The sequence below is a fragment of the Lithobates pipiens genome, unplaced genomic scaffold (genome assembly GCF_037356315.1).
Source record: "Lithobates pipiens isolate NorthernLeopardFrog02 unplaced genomic scaffold, aLitPip1_a1.2 Scaffold_28, whole genome shotgun sequence".
Lineage (NCBI taxonomy): Eukaryota > Metazoa > Chordata > Amphibia > Anura > Ranidae > Lithobates > Lithobates pipiens.
Genome location: NW_027507789.1, coordinates 19,144,354 through 19,168,487, shown reverse-complemented (window position 1 = coordinate 19,168,487; position 24,134 = coordinate 19,144,354). Strand labels below are relative to the sequence as shown.

Below are 24,134 nucleotides of genomic sequence, written 5' to 3'. Positions count from 1 at the left end.
TTGCTTCCTCATGTCCATACTTTTATTTAATATACTAATTCATTATACATAATGGGGTTTTTATATACACATACACACAGTCCCAGAATTGTAGGACTTAAAAATATAGTCTCATTCTTGCTCTTAAAAAATAACCATTCTTTGACATAAAATGGCGACCATATCCAGCTGACATCAGTGCAACAGTTTGGGAAGGTTAAAGGCTGCTTTAGCACCGTGTAGAAGTGAAATATCCAGCCCTGGGTAATGACAGGGTTAGGTTAAGGTACAGTGATAATGAGAATGCCTTCTCAGCTCCCCGGATAGGAATTCATTCAATAGGCGATGCAGTCCAACCAACATTCCCCATTAGTCACTTGTTATAGAACTGTGAGGAAACCCATGCCAGCCCCCACTTCAGGTTGGTCAGCATAAACTTCAGGGCCTTGGTCCACTGCTCTTCAGAGTTGAATTGTGTCTTGATGGAATAGGATCCACCGCTGCAGCCAGTGTCTTCAATTTTACCCTTCTCAACATCCATCCTGTCAGCAGATGCAAAAAATAAATAATTTTTTTTTATATATATATATCTATCATTATTCTTGGTCTGCAATGGATAGAGCCACTACATTAATTAACATTAGTAACTACCATGTTTCAAAAGGATTTTTCTACATTCAAAAATTATGTGGACAACTACACCATTAACAGCCTAAGGCTGCTTTCACACTGAAGGCGATTTGCAGGCTGCAAAGCGCCTGTAAAAAGCCTCTCCTCTTACTCCAGTGTGAAAGCCCAAGTGCTTTCATACTGGAGCGGTGCGCTGGCAGGACACTAAAAAAAGTTCTGCAAGCAGCATCTTTGAAGCGCTGTAGGAGCAGTGTATACACCGCTCCTAAAGCGCCCTTGCTCATTGAAATGATTGGGCAGCGGCACCTTTAACCTTTTTTCGGCCGTTAGTGGGGGTTAAAAGCTCCCCGCTAGCGGCCGAAAAGAGCTGCAAAAATGATGGTAAAGCGCCGCTAAAAATACCGCTGCTTTACCGCCGAGACCCCAGTGTGAAAGTAGCCTTCGTGTTTTATTCTACAGAAGCGACGTGTGTACCAGGGATGGCAAGTGATGTAGCACAGTCTCAACGCATTTCATCCTGATTGGACATGTTCAGTTAACTGAATCCATATGAGGACAAAAACGTGTTGGAGGTGCATTTCCAGTCGCTATGTCACATCCTGTCTTTGGTACGCATGACGCTTTTGGTTCAGTGGGTGTCACCCTGTAGCAGCACTGAATACACCTAGCGCCACCACATACACAAGTGAGTGTACTATATACATGTTTAATACATTTTATTAATGCCAGCTGCTTTGCGCAATGAAAGTCTCTGTGGCATTCATTTCAATTTACCCCCTTTTAAAAAAAAAAATAAAAAAAATCATATTATATATTGTTAAATATCAAGGTATGTATTCATGCAGAGATATAAAGTTAACCGATAGGACCTGAATGATCATTATTATTATTAAATATTATACGAAATGTAAATAGCGGCAATAGTTTGTGCAGTGTTGCTCATCTTTTCTATAAATACAGTCTAATAAGATTACATGACAAAGTATGACCTTAATCACCTAAACCTAAGATAATATATTATGGGTTTGGTAGATGAAAAGTGCAAAATGCAATAATAATGTGTAAAGTGCAGACTACCAGATTTCCATGTACTGACCTGTATGGCAGGCAGAAGCCGGTGTCCCCTCTTTCCACTTCTTCCTTAAACTGTTGCACGCAGTCCAGAAAAGCCACCATGGCATGGTCAAATTTGTTGTCCCAGAAAAATCTTAAACCTCCTGAACAGTAAAGTGGAAGCTCCTGGTAAAGAAGAAGTATATGGAGTAAATAAGATTATAGGTGCTTGTATAGAGCCATCAATTTACGCAGCGATATATATATGTATATTTGGTAATGTCAGCGATCTGCGATTTTTATCGTGACTGCGACATTAAGGCGGACACAGCGAACACTTTTGGGACCAGTCTAATTTATACAGCAATCGGTGCTATAAAAATGCACCGATTACTGTATAAAAGACACGGGCAGGGAAGGGATTAAGCGTGTCCTAGGGAGTGATTCTAACTGTGGGGGAAGAGGACTACCAGCAATCACTGCTCCCGACGACAGGGAGCAGTAGATCTGTCTTGTCACTAGGCAGAATGGGGGGAAATGCCTTGTTTACATAGGTATCTCCCCATTCTACCTTTCCACACCGCAATTGCTGGCGAACATAGAGTTCCCGGGACCTGCGGCAAGCGCTCCACCACGTGCTCGGTAGGTGGCAAATTTAAAGTGACCTGTACCTCCATTTGCCTCCCTGTGCCGTTCTGCCAACGTATATCTTTGTGCAGCGGTCGGCAAGAGGTTAAAGTGATTTTAAAGTCTCTTTTTCCCCACCCTTTAAATAACAAACATGTTATACTTACCTCCTCTGTACAGTTAGTTTTGCACAGAGCAACCCGGATCCTCCTCTTCTGGGGTCCCTCCCTCCTGTGAGTGCCCCTCAGCCAGCAGCTTGCTACAGGGGGCACCCAAGCAGAGTCAGAGCTCTGTGTATCCATTCAGACATGGAGCCTTAACCTGGTCGGCCCCCCTCTCTCCCCTGATTGGCTGACTGACTTTGCAGGGCAGCCGCGGGAGTCAATGGCGCCGCTGCTCTCTCAGACAAATCAGGAGTGTCCTGGATGGCTGAGGGGATCGCGGACATCGCTGGAGAGAGATGGGGCTCAGGTAGGTAATTAGGGGGTGCTAAAGGAGGCTGACACACACACACACACACACACACACACGTTTTTTTTTATCTGAATGCATTCAGATAAAAACGCTTCTGTCTTTACAGCGCTTAAGTTACCAAATGTATGAATCTGATGAGCATTTTTCATTTCATGAGCATTTCAGAAACTTCATAAGAAAACTAATAAAAATTCACCCGTTCGTAGATTCCTTTACAGAAATAAAACCATACCTTAGATTTATCTGTGAGAGATTCCAGATAAGAATGATTTCCAAAAGGTACTAGGCGGTATCTATATGGAAAGCAGTGAAATTAGTGTTTTTGTACAAAAAAGAAAAAAAGGTTTTTGATGAAGCGATTCATACAATCTCACCTCTGGAACTCGAGTCCCATCTTGTTGGCGAGGGCATGCAACAGCAGAACTGTTTGGCCCCAAGCTGCATTAATCTCATTCCACTCCACAGGAACACTGGGAAGACGGCCCAGGCGGAAGTTGTTGATGGTGCCAAACTGACCGCTATGCCTGGGGAGTCACAGAGGGCGACAATAAGAAACGGCTGGAACCCGACAAGCTTACTACGTTGTTTAAAGCTAAACTCTGGGATATGCAAATATTGTCTAAATTAGGGATGAGAATAGGGATGGTCCGATCGTAGGTATACAGGCCAAGTACAGCACAGTGATAGTGCCACTGCTACTTTTGCAAGGTGATATCTGGATTTGCAAAGGCATTTGGTGCACACAAAGTGGATTTATATCCTTTGTGGCTATTCATACTTAAAGCGGTAGTTCCACCCAAAAATTGAACTTCCGCTTTTTGGATTCCCCCCCCCCTCCGGTGTCACATTTGGCACCTTTCAGCGAGGAGGGGCAGATACCTGTAAAATCCAGGTATTTGATCCCACTTCCGGGGCATAGATAGCCACAGAATCCGCGGATATCTATGCTATATCCGGCGCCTCCTCTGTCCACACCGCTGTCTTCTGGGAGCCACGCAGGGACCAGTGGAACCGCACATGGGCTGTAGGAAACCAGGCTGTGAAGCCGCAAGGCTTCACTTCCCGATTCCCTTACCAAAGATAGCGGTGCCTCCACCCCGAGAGCCGAGGGACAGATCGTCTTCCGGTGCCGACATCACGGGCGACCTGGACAGGTGAGTGTCCATACTTTAAAAGTCAGCAGCTGCAGTATCTGTAGCGGCTGACTTAAAAGAAAAAAAAAAATGTGGCAGAATTGTTGCTCTTCGCTTTCATGTAAAGCAGTGATCTCCAAACTGTAGCCTTGGGGGCGGGCTGTAACCCTTTGCTGATCTTTATCAGGCCTTTGGGACACAATGCCTACAACTGACCCCAACTGTAGGGCCCTATTCTTCCTACTGACACTAATGAAGGGACACTATTCCTCACCCTGATACCAACAATGATGGGGCACTATTCCTCCAAATGACACCAATGATGGTGCAAAATCCACCCCCCCCCCCATACCAACAAAAGGGCTCTATTCCTGCCAATGATGGGGCACTATTTCTTTCCCAATACCAACAATGGGGCAATATTCCTCCCACTAATCCCAATGATTGGGCATTCTTTATTCCCGTTGACGCCACGGCATTTTCTATTCCTACTGGTCGCAGTCTGGCCCCCACAAAGTCTGAAGGACAGTAAACTGGCCCTTTGTTCAGAAAGTGTGGAGACCTCTGGTATAAAATGTAAACTCTATGAGCCGGGCCCTCCTGTCCCTTCTGTATTGTACTGTCCCCCCTCCACATTGTAAAGTGCTGCGTAAACTGTTGGCACTATATAAAATCGAGAATAATAATAATAATAATGAGAATCTGTGATTCCAACTGGCGTGCGTTGTGGCAAGGGTCACTGCTAATGAGCGATTTGTAAATCATCCACAATGCTCTGATTCAGGACATCATGGAAGCAAAGTGTTAGTTGTGCAATAGGCTCTTCATGATTCTTCTGTAGCTCATGCAGATGAGCCAGGTATGTGTCAGGTCTCCTCATAGTTCCTGTTCTGGCTCATGCAGACAGTGAAGGGCATGGGTGCCCACCTATATAGAAACCAATTGCAGAATGTGAGGAGGGGTGCTCAGTGCTGGGACAAGGTCTTCTGGTGCTCAAGCTCATGATGACAGATCACTACCCCTACATGATAAGGAACCCAATTGGATACCCAACCACAGAATGGTCTCGCTGGTGCAAAAAATGACGGCTGTCCTCCAAGCCTGGGAGTTGTCACTCATTGGTGTCCTCAAAATTGAGCTGGGGTGGGGTTATTACAGTGTGGGCTTAGTCATAATGAGCATAGTAAAAACACAAGCCGATCATCATTCACAAAGTGAGGGCGATATTTGGCACTAATCAATCTATAAAACTTACCATATATGGAAGGTGGCATTAAAGACGTTGGTTTTTTTTAGTTTGTCTAATTGGAATTGCGCATATCGCATCTGGTTGTCCACGCTTTTCAGTTCATCGTCCAGCTCCAGCTGTTGACGTTTGAATTCGCTATATTCTTTCTGATACCTTCAGAAAGGTTATTAAAATATAATATAAAACATTAAAAAAAAAATAATATGCAAGAACAGGAAATTAGCACACTTCATATCTCATCCCTCTAAACAGGTTTTATGTACAGTGCCCAACAGCAGGCACCCCATACAGTCAGTCCCAACAGCAGGCACCCCATACAGTCAGTCCCAACAGCAGGCACCCCATACAGTCAGTCCCAACAGCAGGCACCCCATACAGTCAGTCCCAACAGCAGGCACACCATACAGTCAGTCCCAACAGCAGGTACTCCATACAATCTCCAAACACCACTCAGTTTACAGTTCCAGCATCAAGTAATCCATACAGTCCCTATGCAAAGTAGTACTGTACTTCATAAGTCCATACACCAAGTACTCTGTACAATCCCCAAGCCACAAGTACTACTGACTAAACTTTTCAACCCCCTGGAGAATGATTTCCTTGTCCCATAGTGCTCATTGGTATATTAGAGAGGTAATGGCAGCCATTTTCCAGCATGATGAGCTATGTAAGAATTTACACACCTATGACGACTTATTCAGACGGAGGACAGCATGCTAAGCATGATGGCAACTGGGTAGTGCCTGAATCAGGGCCAAAACTGCCAAAATTCAGCACAACAGTCAACAACCCTTTAACTATACTATAACCTCTGTAAAAATAACAAGTTTAATCGGCTCCTCCCAGGATTTCCAGAAAGATATGCAAATTTCACATGAACACAATGTAAAGTTATGCAAATGCCTATTATCACTGCTAGAGTTTTGAGAATATTTGGACAAGGTTTTGATGATTATCACCTATGGAAACGAGGCCTTATAAACACAACGTCTCATGCACTGGAAACCAGGTGAGATCTTCCTATAACAAGTAATTAATAGGAAGCTTTATGACATAAGAGTACTTTTTTTTTAACTATGGATGGTGGTACTCCTACACCCTCAAAAATACCAATATGAAGGAAGTGTCTGGTGTAGAAGGCCCCTTCCACACGAGGCGGATCCCTTTCAGCAGAGTCCGCTAGCTCAGCAGGAGATGGCTCTGTTGATCTCCACTGAGCCGGTGTTCTGGCGTATAGTGTCCGGACCGTACTGCGCATGCGCATTACGGAGCAGACGAAGCTGCGGAAAATCTCCGAAGCTGAACGGCGCCTGCGCCATGAGTGGAGGTGGTAGCCCCACCATCCAAGCGGACATAGAGTGGTGAATATTAGAGGGCCCCTCGCGGGCGAGCTGCTCTATGTCCACTTGGATGGTGGGGCTAGAACCTGGACTCACGGCGCAGGCGCCGTTCATCCTCGGCAATTTTCGGAATCTGTGTTGCTGTGTACTGCGCATGCGGACAGGCGGATCCGAGCGGGCTTGTCGTGTGAAAGGGGCCGAAGATGTACGCTTCATGATGCTGAATAACCCTCTACCCCTGTGTTCTTCCAGCATTAGGCGACTGCAGGTGGTAACAGACTGAAGAGCACGCAGACTATTCTGTTTGAACTGGGATTCATCTTTGATAAAAGTAATCTGTTTACCGTTTTCTCAGAGAATGCAGGGACACATACAAAGCCATTATACCGTATATTATACAAAGTATCATCCTTACTGAGCCTCTTCTTGCTCCAGCCTCTCTGCTTCCTGTCTGACTTTTTCTATATCTTGAGCCATTTGTTCTCGATTTTTCTCAACTTCCTCCAATTCCTGAATCAGCCTTTCTTCATCTTCAGCCAACTCCTTCAGCATGGCCTCCAGTTTCTCTTTATCATCCTCATTCATGGTCTCCAGGATCTCCAGGCACCGTCTGAAATCACAAGAGAGTGTTTAGTTACACATGAGGCTGAGAAAATGTGTTCATTCCTCTGAAACCTACAGGGAGGCTGTTTCAGTGCCCGGGACCCATCATAGCCCAGGTCCAAGTCCCATCAGCGCCCAGGTCCCATCAGGGCAAAGGTCCAAGCCCCATCAGCGCCCAGGTCATCTTAAACCAGCATATAAACGTATACATGCCTGTATTGTTACCCGAGAAAGAAACCTTGTGCTTTGCTCCTCCCACCTGATAGGATATATATTGTGTGCCGTGTCTCTCCCCCACCTAATGTATTATACAGTATATTTTGGGGTTGATTTACTAAAGGCAAATAGATTGTACACTTTGCAAGTGCAGTTGCTCCAGAGTTTAGTAAATAAGGGGAAGCTCTCTAGACTTATATAATCCAATCATGTGGAAGTAAAACATTTTTTTTTTTTCCCCTTGCATTTGATTTGGTATTGTTAAAGCGGAGGTCCACCCTAAAGTGGACCTTCCGCTCATCGGAACCCTCCCCCCCTCCGGCGCCACAATTGGCACCTTTCAGGGGGGAGGGGGGGTGCAGGTACCTGTACAGTACAGGTATCTGCACCCACTTCCGCGATAGCTCTCTGCGGAAAGGGGCGTAGATTACGCCCCTTTCCGCAAGTGCCCGCCCCTTTCCGCAAGTGCCCCGCTGCCTGCTGGGAAACACACAGATCCCAGAGGCAGCGGGGACCGTCCTTATTGCGCAGCGCAACTCGCGCATGCGCAGTAGGGAACCGGGAAATGAAGCCGAAAGGCTCCATTTCCGGATTCCCATACCCAAGATGGCGGCGGCAGGACCCGAGAGACGATCTAGAGATCGGCTTCGGGTGCCGACATCGCGGACGCTCTGGACAGGTAAGTGTCACTATTTTAAAAGTCAGCAGCTGCAGTATTTGTAGCTGCTGGCTTTTAAAAAAAAAAAAAAACACAACAAGGAGTCCCGGCGGACTCCCGCTTTAAGTAAAGTTGTACCTCATTTACTGAGCTATGAAGCAGCTGCACTTGCAAAGTGCACAGTCTAATTGTCTTTAGTAAATCTCCCCCTCAACGTAGTGTGTTTTTCTCCCACCTATATATATTTTGTGCCATGTGTGCTCCTCCCACCTCATAAATTATATACAGCGCGTGTTGGCCTCACTAATGATTAGAAAATCAAAACTGGCCATACACCAGCATGAACCTATGCTGGTGTATGGCCAGTTTAAAGCACAACCATGGTTTGAAGCTGACAAAATATCAACATTTCCATTCATCGTACAGAAAGCCTCGGGGCTCTTACTTGTAGTTCTGACACTCATTCTCTGTTATGTTCAGCTGAGTATCAAGCTGATCCAGAAGGGTGTCCGTACAATCCTCACAAAGAGGGTGATCCACATCAGTCTGTCCCGACATGATGTCAAACAGATCTCCTGTCACCTGAAAAACAAAAAGGATGACAACGCTGAATTTCCCTTTTCAGATGCAATGAGTTCATTATCCAGATGATAAAAAAAAAAGAAAAAAAAGGAGGACAGAAGTTGCTCAAAAGAGAAATCATGAATTGTATCATTTTACATTGTTCAAATATCTTAAAAGAAGTATAGGAATGTATTTATTTTTGTTCCATACTTACCTAGGTGGATGCAGCATAGGTCTGATGCTGCATCTCCCCTGCCGGCTCCAACAGAGAACTGAACTATCGAACACTGCTGAACACTCAGTTCTCTGGTGACTGTCAGTCACTGGCTCACTCTGCTCCCCCCCCCCACTCACTGGAGCGCTGGGCTGTGGAGGGGGTGGGAGCGGCACCTTCCTAAGACCTCTTTCACACTGTAGCGCTTTTAATGCATTTTAGCGCTAGAAATAGAGCCTCTCAAGCCACCCCAGTGTGGCTTTCACACTGGGGCGTTGCACTTGCAGGATGGGAAAAAATAAAAAATAAATAAAGTCCTGCAAGCAGCATCTTTGGGGAGATGCGGGAACTGCGTAAAAACCGCTCCTCCCCATTGAAATGAATGCATGTGAATCACACCCCGTGTTACATCCAGTAACTAGTGACTGTAAAAAGTGACAACAGTGCAATAGTTATGAATACTTAAAAATGAACATATAAAAATGAAAATAAATAATCACACTAGTACAAAGTGCCGTAACGTGCATCCATATGACGATTGGTTGTATCAAAATTACTGTTCATAAAATCATATAGTAGACTCAATCCACTAAAACATATAGATGAATAAACAGTAGAATTGAATTAATTAGTTGACACATATAAGCACTTTTTATTCATCTATATGTTTTAGTGGATTGAGTCCACTATATGATTTTATGAACAGTCATTTTGATACAACCAATCACAATATGGATGCATGTTACGGCACTTTGTACTAGTGTAATTAATTATTTTCATTTATATGTTCATTTTTAAGTATTCATAAGTATTTGTTGCACTATTGTCACTTTTTACAGTCACTAGTTACTGGATGTAACACGGGGTGTGATTCACATGCATATTTGCACTTTGATTATCACATATACACACACACTATATATATATATATATATATATATATATATATATTTTGTGTGTGTGTGTGCGCATAATATATATATATACACACATACACACACAGAGAGATAGAGATATATATAGATATCGAGAGAGATAGAGATATATATAGAGATATATAGAGATAGAGATATATATATATGAGAGAGAGAGAGAGAGAGAGAGTATTGATAGCGAATATAATCATTGGCAATAATTACATGAAAAATCCAACAGGCTGGTTGTACCCAAGTTAATCAATTGATTAACTTGGGTACAATCAGCTTGCCCCTAACATGGTTCGAATCGCGGCCAGTCCCCGCTAAACCAACTGAGATTCGAACCGTCTATGGTCGGCTTTCGACAGCTTCTGGAAGCAAAGCAATGGTGACCCTTGTGGGCTGGTTCTACTGTTTGTAGGGACAATGATCTAACTAATTACCTTGAGTCTTCTGCTTAGATTCTCCATTGTGCCTCCATCAGATGCTTCTCCGATTAGGGTGAAGCTGTTTGCACTTTCTGTGGACATCATCCTTAATGTAAAGAAATACAGGTTCGAATAATGCTACTAACACACGCAATTACAGCGGTATAAAATATATATATATATATATATATATATATAGTTTATTTAGTTAGAGTCCAAAATCAGAGTCAACAAAGGACATATGATGGGACCACAAATGTATGTACCATCGCTTATACCAATCCTTGGTAGCACTAAACATATAGGGACTTCTCTGACAAGCAACACCCAGGCCACCTCATAGTGGGCAGTATAATAAGGCAACATCCAAGACACCCCGGGAGTGGGCAGTATAATAAGATGACATCCAGGGTACCCCAGGCATTGACAGTATAATAAGACAACACCTGGACACCCATAAAGTGGGTAGTATACCAAATGATAACCAGAACACCCCAGGTGTGAACATTATAATAAGGTGTTATCCAGATTGCACCGGGAGTGGCCCGTATACAAACCTGGATGTAGGCAGAATAATTAGAGGACAGTGTGGACACCGTGGGAGAGTGCACTAAAAGGTGACACCCAGGACACCCCAGGAGGGGGCAGTATAAGAGCAGCATCTAGGATGCTCCAGACTTGAAAGACATCAGTGTGGGTTCATGCACAGATGTCTATTGAAATTGCCCCTGAAGTCAATATACCATTGAAAGAGTTTTGTTATATCCCTTGTAAAGAACTATCATTTGATCCTGCCAGAAACCCAGTGAGCTCCTAACTTCACGTGAACTCTACTTCTGCAGCACTGGAATCTTAAGCAGTGTTGCTAGCTGTGCCAAGTTCTCGCTAGCATCCAAAGAACACGTGAGAAAAGGGAGGAGGTGTTTTATAGTCATAGGGTGCTTCTACACTAGAATAGGAGATGTGTTACTGGCAGGATCACCTGGTATAAAAGGAGAAAAACTTAAAAAAAAGAAGAAGAAAAACCTAATGCAGCCACCACATCTAAGCTCTCACAGGTTGCACTTTTTTTTATTTTTGGGTTTAGATACTCTTTATGTTTACAGCATTTCTGGCACCACTTTGTTTTATGTAGAGTAGACTAATCCTGCCATGTCATATCATGCTAATCTCACACAAAGAGTTCAGAAAACAACAATAAGTCAAATTCCCCACAGAAAATTCCTCTGTAAATGAAAGTATTTGGCGTCTGTACCTGGCCGGGGGAATTAGTCTTCTGGACACTCCATCTTGTCTGTTCTCTAGAAACGTTTCCTGTGTGGAAAACAGAAGCATCAGATGATGAGAAATCACAGATAGTAAAACACAGCACACCGCCTGTCTGTGAGGCTCCACGGTACAATCCTACAATGTATACAGAAATTCTCAACCTAAAGTGGATCTAAAGACAAATAGGTGAAATCACAGTTGGAATACATAGTATTGTTGCCTGGCAGGTATTTTCTATACATCTTCCACACTGTACAGTCAGGTTACTGGCACACAGAGCTGCTGATTGAGTTATTCATGTTCCTGACCCCAATTCAGCTTCATAGGTCACCTTGTATCAAATATGATGACCTCTATCCAATGAGGGTATGACGGTGTATCAATATTATCACCTCTGTCCAATGAGGGTACGACAGTGTATCAATATTAACGTTTCTGTCCAATGACGATAAGAGAGTGTATCAATATGATCACTTCTGTCCAATGAGGGCAAGACAGTGTAGCAATATGGTCACCTCTGTCCAATGAGGATATGACAGAGTGATCAATATTATCACTTTTATTCAATGATGATATGACCAATGTATCAATATGATCACCTCTGTCCAATGAGGGTATGACAGTATTCATATTATCACCTCTGTCCACTGAAGGTATGACAATGTATCAATCTTATTACTTCTGTCCAATGAGGATATGACAATGTATCAATATGATCACCTCTGTCCAATGAGGGTATGACAATGTATCAATCTTATCACTTCTGTCCAATGAGGATATGACAATGTATCAATATGGTCCCCTCTGTCCAATGAGGATATGACAATGTATCAATGTGGTCCCCTCTGTCCAATGAGGATATGACAGTGTATCAATATGGTCCCCTCTGTCCAATGAGGATATGACAGTGTATCAATATGGTCCCCTCTGTCCAATGAGGATATGACAATGTATCAATGTGGTCCCCTCTGTCCAATGAGGATATGACAATGTATCAATGTGGTCCCCTCTGTCCAATGAGGATATGACAATGTATCAATGTGGTCCCCTCTGTCCAATGAGGATATGACAGTGTATCAGTATGGTCCCTTCTGTCCAATGAGGATATGACAATGTATCAATATGGTCCCCTCTGTCCAATGAGGATATGACAATGTATCAATATGGTCCCCTCTGTCCAATGGGGATATGACAGTGTATCAATATGGTCCCCTCTGTCCAATGAGGATATGACAATGTATCAATGTGGTCCCCTCTGTCCAATGAGGATATGACAGTGTATCAGTATGGTCCCTTCTGTCCAATGAGGATATGACAATGTATCAATATGGTCCCTTCTGTCCAATGAGGATATGACAATGTATCAATATGGTCCCTCTGTCCAATGAGGATATGACAATGTATCAATATGGTCCCCTCTGTCCAATGAGGATATGACAGTGTATCAATATGGTCCCCTCTGTCCAATGAGGATATGACAGTGTATCAATATGGTCCCCTCTGTCCAATGAGAGGAGGACGGACTTTGGAAGTAGTGGAGGGATCTTACTGAATAGATGTGTCGTTTGTATTACAATAGCTGAACAAAGGAGAACATTTTTCAACAGAAAAAAACAGGAGGAGGAGGAGAAGAGGGGAGGCAAGGGGAAGTGATGAAAGGAAAGAAGGAGGGGAGGCAAAGGGAAGTGCGGAGAAGAGGAGAGGGGAAAAAGGGGAGAGGAGTTTCAGAAAAAAAAAAAAAGGGGGGGGATCGGGAAATGTAATTATGTTTAACAAATGCAGATAATTCATAATGTTGAATACAAATACACATTGCCAGCTCTCTAGAAGTTAACATACAGTAGAACGCATTTCTGATATTCATATTATCTGCCTATGAGAGAAAAAAAAAATGTGGAAAATGACCAATCGGAAGCGTAATTTTATATTCCAGGTTGTAGCGAAAACACGATAGCTGACATGTTTGTTTAAAGTGGAACTATACTCACCTTCTCTCCACCGCTGCGATATCCCGGAGCTCCCCGCTGGCATCTTTAGCCCGATGGCTTCTGGTTATTAATCTCAGGCTATTTCCATTGGCTGGGCCGGGATGACGTCACTCCTGCGCACGTGTCAGAGTTCAGTCATCTCGGCATTGCCAAAAATTCTTAGTTTGAGCTGAAATTTATGTGAAATAAAGAAATTTTTCTTTATTCGAATCTGCACAATACTCAGTGCAGTCCCTTACCTTGGTACCAAGATCCCCATTCCTTGAGTCTGTACAATACAAAGTATAGTCTCTAACCTCAGTGCTCAGGTCTTCAATCCCGTAATCTGAACAGTAATCACGGTAGTCCCTCACCTCCTTACTCAGGTCCTCTCCAAATCTACACAGAGCACAGCGTGGTCCCTCACCTCAGTACTATGGTCCCAAATCTATACAATACACAGTTTAGTACCCTACCTGGGTACTTAGGTCCTCAATCCTTGAATCTGTAAACTGTGTAGTCCCTCACCTAGTACTCGGGTCCCCAAATCTGTACAATAAACAGTTTAGTCCTTTACCTCAATACTCAGGTCCTCCTGAATCTGTACAGTAAACTGTGTAGTCCCTCACCTTGGTCCTCAGGTCCCCAATCCCTAAATCTGTGCAAGAAACCGTGTAGTCCTTTACCTCGGTACTTAGGTCCTCCTCTTGGCTTTCTCCTGGTTTCACAGCCGCAGTGGTCACCAATGGAGCTACAAGAGATATGTATCGTTATCAGCTATGAATACCATGGGGATGATCCATGTTGGAGGTACACATCTGTAGCATTCACTCCTTTATCATTGTATGGATTATAATGGTACGAGAATGAGCCTCATGTTAGGCAGGGGGTTAGGAATAAATAGAAGCACCTCCATTTACTAAGGTGTGCAAATGTTACACTACAGCACACACCAAGACTTTCACAGGCTTCCTTTGTTTTTATTTGGACCAAGCTTCAGCTTTGCCTCCTCCAAAGTCATGCCCCTGTAACGCATCTCACCCCGCTTATGGGCTTAGTCAAAGATAAGTTGGAGGAGGGACCTACTAACGCGTTTCACCCGCTCATTGGCTTAGTCATATGATTAAGCTGAGCGGGCTAAATGCATTAGTAAGGGGCGTGGCTTGGGAGGAGACTAAGCTGAAGCCTTTCTGATAAACTTGGGCCCAGGGGGCCTTCCCGGTGTGTGTGGTTCTTTCTTTTATAGAGAGGAGGACCCCATTGAATAAGCAGATGATGCCTGAAGTGCAGGAAATTCTGAGCCCATTAAGTGACATATACAGAACACTACAGCCATACGGGACTGGCGGGTCACTCACCTGTCAGCTCCTGCATTGTGGCTTTATCCAGGATCTTGAAGGACGTGTCCAACTTGAGCGGCTGGCTACATCTCTGACACACAAAGCTGACTTGCATGGTGGATGATTTAGACGTCTCCATCTTCCCACATATCAGAGGAGGGGCAACAAAAAAAATATAAGCAGAATTAATCAGCGTAAAATATAGGGAGTTTTTTTATATATATACATTTTATAAAAGTGTCTGAAATAAAAGCTGCCCAGCGTAACCAATCGGGTCTTAACAACTTTCAATAGCAGCAAAACAAATATTCTTGCTCACGAATGCGTTGACCAGACGATCCAAAGTTCAGAGTGGATAATATCTTTAGGCCTTGCTGCCCCTTCAGGATAGGGGTATCCTAGCAGTCAAAAAAGAAAAAAAAAAAAAAAAAAAAGAGGGAGCACCAGCCTTGTGCATTATCCTTTGATATATTGATTAGAAGAAAAAGTATTAAGAACTACTCACAAGGATGGAAAGACAGTCTTTGGCTTATTACAATCCGTCTACTGATAGCAGTCTCCAGATCTTAGAGAGAAGACATGCAAACCACTGCTGGCTGACGCGTTTTGAAGGATTACCTTTATCCTCAGAGCATGGAAAGGTCCAATGAAAGGTAAACCTATTGGAGCTCCCAGATAAGGTTTGCCTTTCTGTCAAGAAGGACGTTCTGACCATCCGGCTGTTCCCAGAAATCTTACCGGCAGCATCTCCAGCAGAAGAGCCAACCGGCGCACACTAGTGCACGTTAACGCAGGTGGGCGCACGTGGGTGCCTATGGACGCATGCAGGTGAGCGCTAACGCTGTCGGGCGCACGCTAATGATGATGCGAGTGTGCGAACAAGTATGCGCGCGTGTGCACAGGCGTGCGTGGATGCGCAGTATGACGGATCTTGGCGCCAAAGGGGCTATTTAAAGGGACCTGTCACCTTGCCTCCCTGCTGTCTGGTCTACAGCGTTCCTGAGAGACCCCTCTGCTATACCTTACTTGTTACCTGATACCTGTTACCCGGCTTGCCTCTGACTACCCTCTGTTTGCTGCCTGCCACTGACCCCGGCTTCTCTTGACTATTCTTCTGCCTGCTGCCTTGGTACCTATTCAGTCCGCCTGTGTATGACCCAGCTTGTCTCTGACTACGCCTTGCCTGCCACCTTGGTGCTGTTCCTGCCTACCAGCATCCAACCCAGCTTGCTTGAAGATCTGCTAGTGTCCTGATCTACAAGACACCTTCCCCTCTGTTCCGGTGTTCCTCCTGCTCTCCGCTGATCCCGGTTCCAGCCTGCATCTGGTTCCCCTTCTGCTACTTGGAGTCCGGACCAGCCCTTGCATTTGTGACCTGCCAGGCACTTGTGCCCCTTCTGGGCTCCTGAACATCTGTCTGCTCTACCAGGAGTTCTTGAGCCAGAGGAATACGAGAAGCCGCTCCCTGCATCCGTGGGTTCAACCATCAGGTACGTGACACTTTCATTGAACCGCCCACGAATGGGGGAGGGGGGCACCGGAGCTGCTTTAAGATGTGCCTTGTAGATGAACATATAAGTAGCTGTAGGAGAGAACACTGCTAGGCTCTGAGGAAGAAGGTAATCCCTCGAAACACGTCAGCCGGCAGTGGGTCACACGTCCTCTCTTCAGGATCTGGAGACTGCTATCAGTAGACGGATTGTCATAAGCCAAAAGACTGTTACATTGTGGTTTTCTTTCCATCCTTGTGAGTAGTTTTTAATACTTTTTCTTCTAATAAATATAACAAAGGATAATGCGCAAAGGCTGGTGCTCCCTCTTTTCCCTATACAGTTGGAATCAGCTGATGAAAGCACTGTACTAACAAACAAACATTCGACCGATTGTTCCTCTTATGGAAGATTTTGTCCAATTTTCTTATGTGTACTGCCCATAAGAAGGCAAGATTCTCTGATGGAGGCTATCTGGGTGTGGGAGGGGTTATAAAGGGGTGTCAAAGCCCCTGAAGGTATCTGCATACAATATAACATATATAATCCTGCATACATAAAATCACCACTGGCCTAAAATACTACAGCTACACAATGATTTTTTTATAGCGCCCAGAGTGTGGCATCAGTGGGAGGAATAACCCCCCCCCCCTCGTGGTTGGGGCCAGTGGGAGAAATAGCCCCCCCCCCCCCGTAGTTGGGGCCAGTGGGAAGAATAGCCCCCCCCCCGTAGTTGGGGCCAGTGGGAAGAATAGCCCCCCCCCCCCCGTAGTTGGGGCCAGTGGGAAGAATAGCCCCCCCCCCCCCCGTAGTTGGGGCCAGTGGGAAGAATAGCCCCCCCCCCCCCCCGTAGTTGGGGCCAGTGGGAAGAATAGCCCCCCCCCCCCCGTAGTTGGGGCCAGTGGGAAGAATAGCCCCCCCCCCCCCGTAGTTGGGGCCAGTGGGAAGAATAGCCCCCCCCCCCCCGTAGTTGGGGCCAGTGGGAAGAATAGCCCCCCCCCCCCGTAGTTGGGGCCAGTGGGAAGAATAGCCCCCCCCCCCCCGTAGTTGGGGCCAGTGGGAAGAATAGCCCCCCCCCCCCCCGTAGTTGGGGCCAGTGGGAAGAATAGCCCCCCCCCCCCCCCGTAGTTGGGGCCAGTGGGAAGAATAGCCCCCCCCCCCCCGTAGTTGGGGCCAGTGGGAAGAATAGCCCCCCCCCCCCCGTAGTTGGGGCCAGTGGGAAGAATAGCCCCCCCCCCCCGTAGTTGGGGCCAGTGGGAAGAATAGCCCCCTCCCCCCGTAGTAGGGGCCAGTGGGAAGAATAGCCCCCTCCCCCCGTAGTAGGGGCCAGTGGGAAGAATAGCCCCCTCCCCCCGTAGTAGGGGCCAGTGGGAAGAATAGCCCCCTCCCCCCGTAGTAGGGGCCAGTGGGAAGAATAGCCCCCTCCCCCCGTAGTAGGGGCCAGTGGGAAGAATAGCCCCCTCCCCCCGTAGTAGGGGCCAGTGGGAAGAATAGCCCCCTCCCCCCGTAGTAGGGGCCAGTGGGAAGAATAGCCCCCTCCCCCCGTAGTAGGGGCCAGTGGGAAGAATAGCCCCCTCCCCCCGTAGTAGGGGCCAGTGGGAAGAATAGCCCCCTCCCCCCGTAGTAGGGGCCAGTGGGAAGAATAGCCCCCTCCCCCCGTAGTAGGGGCCAGTGGGAAGAATAGCCCCCTCCCCCCGTAGTAGGGGCCAGTGGGAAGAATAGCCCCCTCCCCCCGTAGTAGGGGCCAGTGGGAAGAATAGCCCCCTCCCCCCGTAGTAGGGGCCAGTGGGAAGAATAGCCCCCTCCCCCCGTAGTAGGGGCCAGTGGGAAGAATAGCCCCCTCCCCCCGTAGTAGGGGCCAGTGGGAAGAATAGCCCCCTCCCCCCGTAGTAGGGGCCAGTGGGAAGAATAGCCCCCTCCCCCCGTAGTAGGGGCCAGTGGGAAGAATAGCCCCCTCCCCCCGTAGTAGGGGCCAGTGGGAAGAATAGCCCCCTCCCCCCGTAGTAGGGGCCAGTGGGAAGAATAGCCCCCTCCCCCCGTAGTAGGGGCCAGTGGGAAGAATAGCCCCCTCCCCCCGTAGTAGGGGCCAGTGGGAAGAATAGCCCCCTCCCCCCGTAGTAGGGGCCAGTGGGAAGAATAGCCCCCTCCCCCCGTAGTAGGGGCCAGTGGGAAGAATAGCCCCCCCCCCCGTAGTAGGGGCCAGTGGGAAGAATAGCCCCCCCCCCCGTAGTTGGGGCCAGTGGGAAGAATGCCCCCCCCCCCGTAGTTGGGGCCAGTGGGAAGAATGCCCCCCCCCCCGTAGTTGGGGCCAGTGGGAAGAATGCTCCCCCCCGGATGGTACTAGTGGGAGGATTAGCGCCCCCCCGGCAGTTGGTGCCAGTGGGAGGAATAGCGCACCCATGGCCCGGTCAGTGGGAGGGATTATGTCATCACATGCCTGATAAAGGGGTCCTGCGCGGCTCTGAAACGTTGCAAACTGCTGTAACTACGTGATGGCGGATTAAAGCTCTGGAGATCTCCGGTGTGCCGGTGACATTTGATTTCTTTGACTTGACACGGTTCCAGCCATCGGTCACTACAGCCATTTCTACAGCAAAGCGTGCGTTGGGATTAGTGCGTTAGTGGCCTCGATCGATCAACTTGGGTACAACCCGCTGGTTGGATTTTACATGTGATTATTTGTAGCGCCTGTAATAGCTGCTAGCAGCAATCACTGTGTTCTCCCGGCGGGGACAGCTCTCCCCCCCCCCCCCCCCCCACCTACGGGGAGAACAGAATGTCCCCGCAGGAGGAATTCCCCATCAACACCGACTGTGTTGATGGTGGGGGGTGAAATCGAGTGATTTTCTGTCCTGCCGCAGGAAAGGCGATCGCTCAGTCTATGGCCAGTTTAAAAAGATTTTTGGGTTTAATGCCGCTTTAAGTTTGTCAGTGTAGTTCTTTGCGCCACTGCTCACTTTTGTGACATTTCAATAAAGTTAAGCAAAAAAAAAAAAAAAAAAAACACAAACAAAAACAAAAAACAACAAGAAAAAAAAAAAAAGGTAAACAATGCCTTGGCTTGTGAAAACACAGGACTCCTCCCCCCCCAAAGCACCTCCACCAATCCGCACAGGGGAACAGGTGGTGCTGATGTGAATGAGCCCTTCAAAGACACCCGACCTAAGAATGGGGAATAAAACTCCTTCCAACCCGCCGGGGAATGTCTGACCTCAGTGTGGAGGAGGACCCAGGAGAGGACTGAGACCGTCACTTACCATTGTCTTCCCGGACTCATTCCTGATCATGTCCATCCGCCTCACTCTCTGCTTGTTATTGCTCTTCCCAGGATGAGGATCACACAGCCGGAAGGACTGCTGACAGTGGACGGAGGAGGGGCAGGGACTACATTTCCCATCGTGCTTTTCAGTCACTTCCTGTATCAAAGGACTACATTTCCCATCATGCTTTCCAGCCACTTCCTGTATCAAAAGACTACATTTCCCATCATGCTTTGTTCAATGTATTTCTGCAGTGACTTCCTGGATTAGGCAAGTCACATGGTTGCAGCTTGTTCTTAGCTCGCTTCATTGTCATTATAAAAGAGAAGAGATATAACGCTTCTCTTGTCCTATAATGCCGGCGGTTCGTCAGATTCGGCGACCCGTCAGAATGTGTAACAACACTACCATCTTGCTACACCCCACACTCCTCCACAGTAAGGATACGGTGAGAAGGGGGAAAGCGGACATCTTGTTACACCCACCGGAGTTTTGCATTTTACACTTATTTTTAACAGTAAACAAAGCTTATAAGGTCAAATACAGTATTTAGAAATCCATTTGAGGTTTGATCATCAAATACAGTAATTAGAACTACATATGAATGTTTAGATGTTACATTTTAAAAGCAGCGAACTTCTGTCAGATGCTGGAGATGCTGGGGGTCTCTTGTTGCAGCGGCAGATCTACTGTCAAGGGGGGGGGGGGGGGTCTATTGTTGCTGGTAGGAATCTACTATTGAGGGAAGGGTCTATTGTTCCTGGCAGCTGAGAAGTCTATTGTTGCGGGTGGGTATCTTGTTGTGGTGGGGGGAGGGGAGGTCTATTTTTGCTGGGGGACCTATTTGTTGCTGGCTGCTGAAGGATCTATTGTTGCTGGGGGATCCTATGTTGCAGTGGTGAATCTATTGTCAAGGCGAGGTCTATTGTTGCTTGTAAAGAATTCTCGGTTGCTGGGAAGTAGGGATGAGCTCAGGCGTGTTCGCATGGTCCACGTGCAGAGCCCGCCAGGAAGTCGGCGCTGTGCTAATCACAGGCAGTGAGACATTGCCCGATCTCTGCAGCCACACATTGGGGCAATGTCATAGTGCCTGCGATTAGCGCAGCGTGGCGCCGACTTCCTGGTGGGCTCCTCACATGGACCATGCAAACACGCCTGAGACCATCCTTACTGGGAAGTATCTACTGTTGAGGGAAGGGTTTATTGATGCTGGCAGCTGAGTAATCTATTGCTGCTGGTGGGTATTTTATTGTGGGGGGAGGGGGGCTACTGTTGCCAGGGGGGTCTATTGTTTCTGAGGGATCTAATGTTGCTTGGTGATCCTATGTTGCTGGGCGGATCTACTGTTGAGGGCAGGGTCTATTGATGCTGGCAGCTGAGAAATCTATTGCTGCTGGTGGGTATTTTGTTGTGGGGGGTGGGGTGTCTACTGTTGCCAGAGGGATCTATTGTTGCTTTCTGCTGAAGGATGTTTTGTTGCTGGAAAGGCTCTACTGTTGAGGGAGGGGATCTATTGATGCTGCCTGATATGAGGTCTATTGTTGCTAGCAGGGCCCTATTGCTGCTGGGACGGTATTTTGTTTGGGGGGGGGGGGGGGGTGGTTGGGGATCTATTATTGCTGGGTGGAGTGTCTTGTTTCTGGGGGAATCTGTTTGTTTGGCTTTGTATTCTCCAAAGGGGGCGGTACTAGGTGGGTAGGGTGTTTAAACCAAGGGACGGTGCTTGGAGGTGGGTGGGACAAGGGGTGACTCGGAAGGGGGGGGGGCGCGAGGAGGGAGTACCTGCATATATTCTGAGGAAAAAAAGCCCCTGTAAAGCCAACTAATTTCTTCCATCCATATAAAATACCTTTGTGGCTTATATACATACCTGTACTAGCTAAAAAAGACTTGAGAGGTTTTAATCCTCCTCACAGCCACACCTAAACCTCAACACAATGGATTCTTTTTAAAAACATAACTCTTCTATTACATAAGCATTTCTATATACTGAATGCAGACCTAGAGCTGACACTTTGTCTGAGCCTACCTTAAAGAATAACTAGTAATCACAGGGGGAGATATAGTTAAGACCTAGAAGGCATAGAGGGTGGGGGGGGGGGGGGGTGGAAATACACCTAAGGCCTTGAAGGTTTGGGGGGGCAGGCACATGTAAAGCCTGGAAGGTTGGGGGTTGTAGACACATCTAAGAACTGGAAGACATGGGGGGTGTATACACATCTAAGAACTGGAAGCCATATGGGGAAGATACATTTAACAACTGGAAGGTATGGGTGCACACCTATGACCAGAAGGAAGGTATGGGGGGGGGGGTGCAGTCACATATTAGGCCTGAAAGGTTTGGGTGGGGGGGCAGGAGAGCATGCACCTCTAAAGCCTGGAAGGTTGGTGTGTGTATCTACATCAAAGGACTGGAATATATGTGGGGAAGATACATCTAAGGCCTGGAAGTTTGGGGTGGTGTAGACACACCTAAGGACTGGAAGACATTGGGGGAGGGAGAAGATACATCTAAGGCCTGGAAAGTTGGGGGAGAGGGGGTGAACACACGTGGGGGGAATACATCTAAGGCCTGAGAGGTATGGAGGGGTGAGGACACATCTAAGGATTGGAAGATATCCTAGGCCCTAGAAGGTATGAGAACAGAGATATCTAAGGACTGGTGGAAGGTGATATGTGGGAGATGCATCTAAGGCCTGGAAGGCATAGCGGGGAGGAGTGCAGATAACCCAAAGCCTTGAAAGGTTGGGGGGAGCACAACAAGCACATCTAAAGCCTGAAAGGTTAAGGTGTGTAGATAAATCTATAGACTGGAAGGTTGGGGTGATGTAGATACATCTAAGGCCTGGAAGGTATGGAGGGGAGGGGTGAGGACACATCTAAGGATTGGAAGATATTCTAAGCCTAGAAGGTATGAGGACAGACATGAGGTGGAAGGTGATATGTGGGATATACATCTTAGTCCTGGAAAGTATAGGGGGAGGGGTGCAGATACATCTAAAGCCTTAAAGGTAGGTTTGGGTGGCAGGAGAGCAGTCACATCCAAAGCCTGGAAAGTGGATAAGTCTTTGGACTGGAAGGTTGGCGGTTGGGGAGATGCATCTAAAGGCTGAAACGTTGGGGGGATACATCTAAGGCCTGGAAGGTTGGGGGCTGTAGATGCATCTAAGGCTTGGAAGGTTGGGGGCTGTAGATGCATCTAAGGCCTGGAAGGTTGGGGGCTGTAGATGCATCTAAGGCCTGGAAGGTTGGGGGCTGTAGATGCATCTAAGGCCTGGAAGGTTGGGGGCTGTAGATGCATCTAAGGCCTGGAAGATGGCCTAGAAGGTATGAGGATAGACACATCTAAGGCCTGCAAGGTTTTGGAGTGTAGATACATCTAATGCCGTGTGCAAACGGCCAAACTTTTTCGACAGCAAAGGTCAGATGAAACGAATCCGTCAGACAATTTGACGGTGTGTCGGCTTCATTGGACCTTTGCTGACGAAAAATCAGACGGACTTTAGACTTAGAACATGTTTCAAATCTTTGCGACGGACTCGAGTCCGGTCGAAAAATCCGTTCGTCTGTATGCTAGTCTGATGGATGAAAACCGACGCTAGGGCAGCTATTGGCTACTGGCTATGAACTTCCTTATTCTAGTCTAGTCGTACGTCATCATGTTCGAATCCGTCAGACTTTGGTGTGATTGTGTGTGGTCAAGTCCGTTGGTTTAGAAAGTCAGTCGAACCTAGTCCTAGTTGGGGGGTGTAGATACATCCAAGGCCTGGAAGTGGGGGGGGGGGGGGTGTAGATGCATCCAAGGCCTGGAAGTGGGGGGGGGGGGGGGTGTAGATGCATCCAAGGCCTGGAAGGGGGGGGGTGTAGATACATCCAAGGCCTGGAAGGGGGGGGGTGTAGATACATCCAAGGCCTGGAAGGGGGGGGGTGTAGATACATCCAAGGCCTGGAAGGGGGGGGTGTAGATACATCCAAGGCCTGGAAGGGGGGGGGTGTAGATACATCCAAGGCCTGGAAGGGGGGGGGGGTGTAGATACATCCAAGGCCTGGAAGGGGGGGGTGTAGATACATCCAAGGCCTGGAAGGGGGGGGTGTAGATACATCCAAGGCCTGGAAGGGGGGGGGGGTGTAGATACATCCAAGGCCTGGAAGGGGGGGGTGTAGATACATCCAAGGCCTGGAAGGGGGGGGTGTAGATACATCCAAGGCCTGGAAGGGGGGGGGTGTAGATACATCCAAGGCCTGGAAAGGGGGGGGGGTGTAGATACATCCAAGGCCTGGAAAGGGGGGGGGGGGTGTAGATACATCCAAGGCCTGGAAGGGGGGGAGTGTAGATACATCCAAGGCCTGGAAGGGGGGGGGGTGTAGATACATCCAAGGCCTGGAAGGGGGGGGGTGTAGATACATACATCCAAGGCCTGGAAGGGGGGGTGTAGATACATACATCCAAGGCCTGGAAGGGGGGGTGTAGATACATCCAAGGCCTGGAAGGGGGGGGGTGTAGATACATCCAAGGCCTGGAAGGGGGGGGGTGTAGATACATCCAAGGCCTGGAAGGGGGGGGTGTAGATACATCCAAGGCCTGGAAGGGGGGGGGTGTAGATACATCCAAGGCCTGGAAGGGGGGGGGGGTGTAGATACATCCAAGGCCTGGAAGGGGGGGTGTAGATACATCCAAGGCCTGGAAAGGGGGGGTGTAGATACATCCAAGGCCTGGAAGGGG

General features: G+C 47.5%; 1 protein-coding gene across 1 annotated transcript; it reads right to left on the bottom strand.

Annotated features, from left to right (window-relative positions):
- BECN1 (beclin 1) lies at positions 1–19,571 on the bottom strand. Its single transcript, XM_077458819.1, has 12 exons — positions 19,409–19,571; positions 14,680–14,800; positions 14,008–14,072; positions 11,341–11,399; positions 10,101–10,191; positions 8,408–8,544; positions 6,901–7,095; positions 5,152–5,298; positions 3,138–3,287; positions 2,996–3,056; positions 1,706–1,848; positions 1–521 (listed from the first exon to the last, which is right to left on the bottom strand). The coding sequence occupies exons 1-12, from the start codon at positions 19,442–19,444 to the stop codon at positions 353–355; spliced, it is 1,374 nt and encodes a 457-aa protein (XP_077314945.1). The 5' UTR covers positions 19,445–19,571; the 3' UTR covers positions 1–352.
- Between the last annotated feature and the right edge of the window lie 4,563 nt (positions 19,572–24,134).

Bases quoted from the DNA above. Each gene is read 5' to 3' on its own strand.
- BECN1 (XM_077458819.1), bottom strand. From the start codon at position 19,444: ATGGACATGATCAGGAATGAGTCCGGGAAGACAATG. The intron at 14,801-19,408 runs GTAAGTGACGGT...ATATGTGGGAAG, and splicing joins ATGAGTCCGGGAAGACAATG to ATGGAGACGTCTAAATCATC. The intron at 10,192-11,340 runs GTACAGACGCCA...CTTTACATTAAG, and splicing joins AGACTAATTCCCCCGGCCAG to GATGATGTCCACAGAAAGTG.